General features: G+C 41.4%; 2 protein-coding genes across 8 annotated transcripts in view; both read right to left on the bottom strand.

Annotated features, from left to right (window-relative positions):
- The window catches only part of LOC109609717 (zinc finger and BTB domain-containing protein 14-like), an 8,790-nt gene extending 2,819 nt beyond the window's left edge, over nt 1-5,971 (bottom strand). For 2 of the 6 annotated variants that reach the window (XM_025412404.1, XM_025412405.1), the window contains exons 1-4: nt 3,434-3,690; nt 1,075-1,317; nt 328-719; nt 1-158 (exon numbers count right to left, since the gene is read on the bottom strand). The exon at nt 1-158 is cut by the window's left edge. In XM_025412404.1, coding sequence (XP_025268189.1) covers nt 1-158; nt 328-719; nt 1,075-1,294 — 770 coding nt within the window. In that variant the 5' untranslated portion in view covers nt 1,295-1,317; nt 3,434-3,690. Of the gene's footprint in view, nt 159-327; nt 720-1,074; nt 1,318-1,851; nt 2,047-2,171; nt 2,461-3,433; nt 3,691-5,908 lie in introns of those variants that run through there. The other 4 variants (XM_025412401.1, XM_025412400.1, XM_025412402.1 and 1 more) reach the window with 4 other exon arrangements.
- LOC105258676 (protein downstream neighbor of son homolog) lies at nt 5,532-8,518 on the bottom strand. 2 transcript variants are annotated; one of them, XM_025412398.1, is made up of 7 exons: nt 8,264-8,518; nt 7,517-8,125; nt 7,118-7,446; nt 6,806-7,020; nt 6,508-6,711; nt 6,233-6,419; nt 5,532-6,143 (listed from the first exon to the last, which is right to left on the bottom strand). In XM_025412398.1, coding segments are annotated over exons 1-7 (1,737 nt in total). In that variant the 5' UTR covers nt 8,266-8,518; the 3' UTR covers nt 5,532-5,952. The 2 variants fall into 2 exon arrangements, with proteins under 2 accessions (XP_025268183.1, XP_025268184.1); XM_025412399.1 differs by having other exon boundaries at nt 6,239-6,419.
- Between the last annotated feature and the right edge of the window lie 658 nt (nt 8,519-9,176).

Raw genomic sequence — 9,176 nt, 5'->3', positions numbered from 1 at the left:
TCGAGTTTGACGACTCTAGAGGAATCCTCGTAGCTTGACTCTCGCGAGGAGTCTTTCGATTCCGGAGGATCGCTGTTTCGTGTCACACGACCTACAGATACCCTCTTTTGCCCTTTGAATCTAGTTTCCCGCTTGTACATCGGTGGTGGTATACGTCTCTGGAAATTATTAATGTATTTATATAATCGAGAGAGAAAGAGGAGAGGCACAATTATCTCTTGAATTAATTAAGAGTGAGTCTCTGTGAGACGGATCAAAATCAAGCAATGCAACCTGACAATAGAATCTTCGAAGTAAAAGAGCGAAGCTGAAAGCAGCTGAGCTTACAATTTGTGTTTCGGTGGATCGCGGAAGCTCGTCGAAACTATCCTCGTGCCCGTCGATTACCATCGGGTCGTCCTCGACTTCGATATCCTCCACTTTAATATGGTCTTCTATGGAATCAACGGTCGAATGCTTCGGCAGGAAAGGAATCACCGATGGTTCCTTGATATATTCAGTGGTGTGAACTCTGGTTTCGATGTGGCATCGTTGCATCCGCGTCTCAACCCTCGTGTAAAGATTGCGATTGCTCTCCTGATTCTTCTGTTCTCCGGAGAGACCGCGTATCTCCAAGTCTGTCGCAGTTTTTATTAACGAGGGTAGATGCTCCTCCGCTACATCGATGGATCCTCTGTACATGAAGTCCAAGAGACATTCCATCTCTTCTACGGCGACGCCTAAACGTTAAATGTCAAATATAAATGATCTTTTTATAATTTTTTAACAAGGCTTACAATAGTCTAAAGTATTACAAGCTATTTATTTCAAAAAGATAGCAATGATTTTTCGGCTTCCATGATATATATTTATAGAGTACGATTGTCAGCTCATATGAGATAAAAAGTAAACATATGAGATAAAAAGTAAACATATAAAAACTTTGTATAAAAAGTTTAACGAATCTCAATTCTAGCAATTTAACTTGTAAAATTGAGTTTTTCTTTGTAATGTTGATGAACTCACAAGCGCGTTTTTTAATCCATTTGATTAAATGTTACGAAATTTTTCCAAAGCGCGTTTACAATATTATACCTTTTAAAATGAGGATGGGTTGTTCTCCATAGTGTTCTTTAAAGACTCTTTCGAAGTAAGGGCTACATGCTGCCAGTACTAGTCTGTGGGCCCTCAACATGCCGCCCTGACAAGCCAATGTCGCATCTGTCAACGAGCCGCTCTTATAAAGAGCCTCGAACAAACCCGACAGATTCGCCAGGTGATTGTTCCATGTAAGATTGAACGTCTTCTCGCCCATACTTTTCGAATATTATCGAGTCCCTAAAATAGTATAAACACATACAAATTTTTTGTAATTGTGTAAAAACTGACATGTATATAAATATATATATTTATATAAATATATATATTTATATATTTGGATTCTATTCTCTGTATTGTATTGTATATTTTCTTTACACAGAAAATATTCTAACAAAATATTCTTAAATAATCAACGATTTATTGTTGGATTATGCGATTTGAATTAATCATAGAATATTCACGATTGTTTTACGTAACTTTGTATTAATGTAGGAATATTCCACAATTGTTTATTGTTATTATATTGCTTTTAATATTTCAATCGACGCCTTATTTCTCTATCATGCGGGATTTACGGAATCAAGAATCTCATATGTTTTCGCTTGGAAAAAAATTCAGCATTAAATTATATTTATCACGATGCATCATAACCGGATGGGTTCTCGCTTAATGCAACTTCTAAACTCGAGTGCAACTTGTAAACTCGCGTAAATACGGCACAAACTTGCCGCATTTATCGCAACAGTAGGCAGCAGTTATTAATCATCGTACTAGCGGAATATTAATATCGCCTTCCGCAATCCGTAATCGTTGCATCATAAGTGAAATAATCACAGTCGTGGGTCGCGTGCAATCGCGTGGCGCGGGGGCGACGGGGCGTCGCGTCGTTTTAATTGACACGTTCCGCACAATTATTCCGATCGTCGTACACGGAGATATATGCACGCGAATATACTGTCGCCGATACTCGGCGCATCTCGTAATCGACTAGTACATCGCGGAACTAGTTACCTAGAGTCGCTTGAATGTCATTAAATCGCGACGATTCGCAAGCGATATTTAACGTAAAGACCGGTACCGCGCGAGCTCACCTTGGGAGAGAATACTTGTGACTTCGTAATATCTCGTATTAAAATCACGCGCTCCAATTTTTCTTCTCCAACTTTTTATTTCGTAAACATACGTGATATTATATCGTCGTGGATCGATCGCGAATTTACGATAGATTATTTTTGCGAGTCGAGCGGAATAAAGTTGTTGGCAAACTCGCGGGGACTCGAAATGTCGCGCGAGAAGGACATGTCGAAGAAGGTTCTCCAGAAGGGCTACCTGGTACGCGACCGAGAGACCGTATTCGCGTGTGCGTATGTGCGTGTGCGTGTGTACGACTAGGCTCTAAACGAGACGGATAGTCATGCGCAGACGTGAACCCTCGCATTGCCTCGATCCATAATTTTGTTGGTGGACCCCCCCACGCGCATTTCCAAGGGATTCCCGTTCCGTACGGGAATTGGCCAAACGCACCCTTTTTTCCCTTATTCCGTCACGACCGAAGGAAGCTCGGATGGAAGCGGCTCGGTCGAAATCGAAGACGCCGAGATGCTTAGCTTTATCGTTTCGTAATCGACGATGATCCGATTTTTTTCTATTTCATCGAAACGAGACGCGTTCGAGTGAGATTTCACGGAATTTATGTATCTGGAAACCTCGAACGGAAGGAGATGAGAGAGCAAAAATCAACAGCTGGAGAGAATCACGTGCGCGCTCCCGATATAAATATATCTTCATACGTCCATTAATCGTACAACGTTCATAAAATCGAATAGAGTTTCGCCTTAAACGACAATGATGAGCCTCTAACGAAGGACCTCGAGGCGCGAACATTTCTATCGAGTTCGCGAGCGTCGAGTAATTGGTGATCGACGATGCTGAAGAGATGAAAAAGTTGAAGAAAGTTGAAAGAAATGAAACAAGGGAACGACGAGAAAGAGAGAGAGAGAGAGATGCTGACGGCGCGAGTGCCGCTCACGTGCACGTATACGCGAGGGGAAGTGACAAAAAGCAAGAGGAGAGCGAGGCTTTATACACGTGACTAACGTGTCCAGGAATGCGCGAGTTTAGCGCGAACGAGAGAGAGACGCTCGACGTCGCGCGCCGCGCAATGCGAAGCGAAGCGATGCGATGCGTCGCGTCGCCTCGCGTCGCCGCGTCGTCTCTCTCTCTCTCTCTCTCTGTCTCTCTCTCTCTCTCGCCGAGCTCTATTAATACCCGCGCCTCGACGTCGACGTCGCGCCTCGGAAACGCGCTCCGAAGGGAACGCTACCGAGGCGAGGCTTCACCTCTGGCCACGTACCTATTATATCGTCCTCTTCTCGCGTCTTTGGCGACCGATTCGCCGATCGTCCAACAGCGCCGATATCGGAGCACCGTCCCCGGCCTGGCACCCCGGGTGCTGGCTCCGACCTGGTATCTTCCGGGGAGATATTCGATCCGGAATTGAATCCCCGCGGATATAAACGCAGCGATAGAACCGGGCGACGATGACGAGCGCGATGTTTTTCGTTGGAGGGGCGGTCGTCGTATCGAGAGACGTAATATATATATATATATGTCTATCTTACTACGAGAGGGGCACGGTGCACGATGTAACGACGTGCTGGGGCTCCCTCGACCGAGTCGCGACTGATATCATTTCCAGCGGGGGACTGTAGGGTCGGCAGCCAGAACCCCACCAGGGGGTCTTCGTGCAACCCCCACGCGGTGTCGTAGTAGTCGTGCACATCGTCGACGTCGTCGTCGTCGTCGTGTGCCAGCCTCTCGAAACCCCCCGCGCACGCATACGCACACGCGCGCACTGTACGTGTAATGCGTGCCACAGGGAGAGTCGTCGTCCCTCTCCGTCTCCCTCTCGCTCTCTCCTTCCCTCCCCCTCCCCCCTTTCCCTCTTTTTCTCTCTTTCGGCCCGAGCCCCGATTTCGCGTCGTTCCTCTCTGTCTCCTCGAAACGAAGAGTCTCTCTCGCGCTCTCGACGCCCTCCCCCCTCGCGCTCGGCCCCCTTCGCTTCGCTACGCGTCGCGGGTGCCTTACCAACGCCCGGCGCGTCGCGTACCCAGCGACTTTATCCACCCTGAATCCTCGCCTACACAAGGGGTTGCCTCTCGCCAGGCGAAAATAACGCTCCTTTCTCTTCGGCGCGCTTCAATTTTTTTTTCTCTCTCTACATTATTTACCTCGCGCGCGCGATATTCGGGGGAGATATTTGCATATTTCCGACTCGCGCGTATATAATTTATATCCGCGTATGTACAAACGACTATCGACATTTCGATAACGCAGCACCGATAAATGTAGGTAGCATAAGCTCCACGAGGACACGGGGCGGCGTATGAAGGGGTGTGTCCCACCCTGTATTCTATGGAAATATCATATCGTTTATTAAATATCCAAGTCAATATCAAAGTATCTTCTCATTTTTTTAGTATTTTTTATACAATGTATATATATTTCGTCACGAGTGCGAGAGCGGACTCTCCCCCGTCGTCTTTCAGTTCCGCTCGGAAGCGGCGAGACATCCGTCTCGGGAGGAGAGGAAGAATTCGGCGGAAATAAGCGAGCGGGAAGCGCGTCGACGGGATGGCGTCGCACGAAAATTCGAGCCGCGCCTCGGAGAGACCTTGGAACATGAAACCGCTCGGCGTGGTGTCGCAATACGGCGACGGGCACTGACGTAATCCTCGCGCGTAAACGGTTACGCGACCGCCCGTGCATTCCGCCGATGCGCACATCGCCGCAGATGCATCGCCGACGACCGCCTGTCAATGTCGCCGTGCGGCCACGACGTTCCTTTAACGATCTCGTTTATCGTCGCAGAATCGTGCTGTTTACGCTGCTCGCTGTGCGATGCCTTGTACGATCCGAGTATAATTGATGCGGTTTGTACGATGCGTGCCCCGACGCGGTCGAGGAGAGGGGATAATACATCCTGATGTTAATAAATGAATTGATTTTTCGTATTGAGACTCCCTCTCCCTATCTCTCTCTCTCTCTCTTTCGGTGACCCGGCAAGTCCAGCGAGTCCGGCGACTGATTTGGGGGCAGCGGGCAAATATCGATTCGTTATTTTTAGGGGCAGTCCATCCGCTGTATGGACCCCACCTACACCGTTCCCGGGGACCTCGAATGGTTCTTAATGGATATTATCGCGCGTCATGTATACTCGAATACTGGAATTTTAAATGTCAATAATTTAAAAAATGTATATCCTTTTCCATCGAATCAAGTTGAATCGGTGTAATAACGATCTCTTTGTTTCTCTCAATTTCCTTTCTTTCTTTAAGCGCGGATATATTTATGATGGCATATAAACGTAGTAAAATAAAATTTTATTTTTTTCACAAATAAAATAATATCAAACACGACAATATATAGATCATATATATATATTTGTAAAATATGACGTCAATTTTGGTGCAATAGAAAATTATTGTCAGAATTCCTGCTTTACATTAACCGTACTGTTGTGTCGTTTATGACGAAAACGTCCCTATTTAATATCGATAATATCACCTAATGTTTTTACCCAATATCGATAATATTCTCTAACGTTTTTATCTAATGTCGATAATGTCATCGTCTTATATACACAAATTTTGCATGGAATATCATATATACGTCCGTAAAAATAATTACAAATTTCATTTCTTTGCATACACATGTACGTTATATACAATCACAAATATAACAACAAACATCCTCCATCAATTATATTTCATTAGTGACGTTATCGCCAGGCAACTTGTTCTTAATTAAAAATTTGACAAATACAAACCTGTGTATACTTAAATGCGTGTTTATTTCTAAATTAAATGTTCATTACGACCAGGTATATAATCCATTGAAGAATTTAAAACTTTCAAAGACCTCTATTCTGGCTGGATCAGGATTACAAAAGTGACTCAACAACTCCTCGTTAAATCCACAATCGCTCAGATTTTCTTGCCCGAAGATATTAGGCGGTACTTTCGTAACATTATTACGATCCTCTTCTTTCGTGACATTATATCCTACAACAAAAGTACAAATATTATTCTTGATATTTAGTCAAGTTCAAATTTCGCATCACGTATATTCACATATACACATGTATATTCACCTGTACCATGTTTTGCTGTAGAAAAGGGAGTTGTTGACGTCAGTTGTGCGCAGCTTGCCGAATACTGTTCTAATTGACTAGAAGTCATCAAATGACAGAGAGAAGGTAACACGTGCGGTAAAAGAGGTCCTTTCAGTTCCAGAGAATAATATTGGTCGTTATCAACGCGTACTACACTTTCTCGGACCTTCATTAAAAAATAATAATACAATAATGTAGTTTTATATAATAAAAATAATTATGAGCTTATATTTCTTATATAAAGTTTGCAATACCTTAAGCGCTTTTAACGTGGCGCCATGAAAAGCTATCGGAGCTAAAAGCGTAGGAGGAACGCCGGCTAATGCTCCGGTTGCCGCGATAGCAGATTTGCAATTAATTAAAAAATTGAATAACGCTTGTGTTTCTACGCCTTTTACAAAAACGAGCGATTGTTTCAAATTGTCTATTTCACTTTCCTTCTCCAAAGTCATCCTTGTCTAAAAATGTAACATTAGAATGAATTGATAATACACAATAAATAATTCTAAAATATATATTGTGTATATATATGTATATATATATATATAATACCTGCGAGTTATTAATCTTTTTTATTTCTGAATTTTCTACTCCAAGACTTTTGAGCCATGCATCTTGAGTTTCTTCTTCTTCCTCTTCATCCTCCTCTTCATAATTATTTTGTCCATTTGTTGTATTAGATGTAACATCTGTAGTCATAGAATCAGAATCTCCTCCGTCGGATCGTCTTCTAGAATCTTTCCTCAATGGCATAGAGTATTCTATTTCTGAAAAATATCAAGGGAAACTGAGTTAAATGAGCACAGTTAAATTATATTAATTTAGTCGTATTAAATGTGTACATAAATCGATAGAATCTCCTACCTTCTTGCTTTAACGATTGACGAAATCCACGTGTAGTGGGTGTGAGAAGTGCATGAATTTCGGACAATCCACAGATACCCGCAGCACGAAATAATACTGTAAATGTGTTGGCGCACACATAAAAGTATGGGCATTGCCTTGCTCGCAATAAATGAAACAATGATCTGAAACTGTCGCACCATTCTCTGTATAACGCATCTTTCATACATTGATTGTTTGCCATTGACATATTAGTTGCAAGGTTGGCGCTCACTTTACCCGCAGAACGAGGAAATAACTCTAACCATGGTAAAGATGGATGCTGCCATATTAAGCAGCATTGATAAAATCTAATCAAAATATTCAACAAACATTATTAAGAAAATTAGAACAAAAATAAATAAAGTTAATAAAACCAACCTTGCATTTAGACTAGTGTCCAAAGTTGTCTCTTTTCCTCCAATGTCTAGACATCTAACAAATCCTGTGGTTCCTGATGCCTCTTCGCTCGTCTTAAGTTTGCCATTCCAAGGAAAAGGTTTTGGAGACATAAATCTTACTTTAGTTTTTAAGGTCCAATCTAAAGGTATATGCTTTGCTCCCTTTGAGATGCTTTCATCAGGAGTTTGACTAGTTGATTCCAATTTTGAAAGGACATTGGCAAAAGTTAAAGAATTGTTTGCAGATGAATCTAATGTTTGCTTCTCTTGCTGGACGTTAATATTTAGTAACTCAAATAATGTGTTGTCGTTACTGATCTCCAATCCAGATATATCCTTCTGTTTCTTACACAATTCATTAATTACAAAAGGATTTTTACGTTTCTGAGGTACATGCTGAGGTATATTACTACTGGAATTAAGTTCATTTAAATTTGTAGCAATACGTTGAACTCCTGCAGTATTGATTTTTGTTTTATTGAGACGTGCTTGAAGTGCGCGTTTCTTTAACTTCATACGATGTAATTGCATCACTTGATCAGGACGCGTCCATTCCAATGTGTTAATATTTCCTGATTCTGCCATTGTCCTGTATAAAGTCAATCATGTTACATGTATTACTACATCAAAAGTTTATATTTCAATTATTTCATATATGTATACATATGAAATAATCAAAAATATAATCAATCTCATTCATCAATCGCACTAAAATCTTTATACTTACATATTTATATGGTATTATATTAAATGTACAAAATATTCCACTAAAGATTCTAATTAACCTTTACTACAAAAATAGTATTTAATTGATCGGTCCATTTAAGATTTTTGTAAAAGGAGTAAAAAATACATATTGCTCTTTATTATTTAATGATTAATGTCAATTAATTGTCAAAGTATCATTATTCATAAACAGATTAGATCAAACCGAAATCAAAATCATGCACGTACTACGCGATGTTGCGTGACATTCAGCACCTGTCAGGGATACCAACTGCAGCGTTGCAAAATGTAACGTATAAAGAGCAAGTGATTGGCCGCATTCAGCGGATATAATCACTAAGTAGCAATCGAACATGATTGGTTTCTACTTTTAGGTCCGACCAATCAGCGTCGAATTACGTCGGAAAATCTAGTAATGTTGCCCAACTTGGGTTGAGTCCGCTGAATGCGGCCATTGGTCCTCTCGTTACTAGCTTCGATACTTCGAGAATCGCAATGTAATTCAGTCGACAGTTTCAAATCGTTCGCAAAAGTCGTGTCCGAAGTTTGTGTCCGAATCACGTTGTATATTTTTCGCGATTATTGTCGAAAAGTGAATCCCGCGCGCGATATATTATCACGAGTGTCTCTCAAAAAGTTATTGACATAACATGTTGAATGTTACGCACGATTGCTATTGTGTAATATCGCGATTTTAGTGCCGTTTCGTTCGTGTGTTGTGTGAGTGTGGAATTCTGTCCGTTGTATCACGCTTTCATCGAAGTGCTGCGAAAAATTGCACTCATCATTGTCAAGTATGTTATGCATTGATATTATTTTTCGCATTTTTACATTTAATAAAAATAATTGAAAGTTTTATACATCAGATTTAATATATAAGCGACGCATGTGTGAAGAAATAAATTTTAACGAAA

The sequence above is a fragment of the Camponotus floridanus genome, unplaced genomic scaffold, assembly GCF_003227725.1.
Source record: "Camponotus floridanus strain SB8 unplaced genomic scaffold, Cflo_v7.5 scaffold5, whole genome shotgun sequence".
In the NCBI taxonomy this organism is placed as follows: Eukaryota; Metazoa; Arthropoda; class Insecta; order Hymenoptera; family Formicidae; genus Camponotus; species Camponotus floridanus.
The sequence above is the reverse complement of the archived record's forward strand: the minus strand, read 5'-3'. Positions and strand labels throughout refer to the sequence as shown.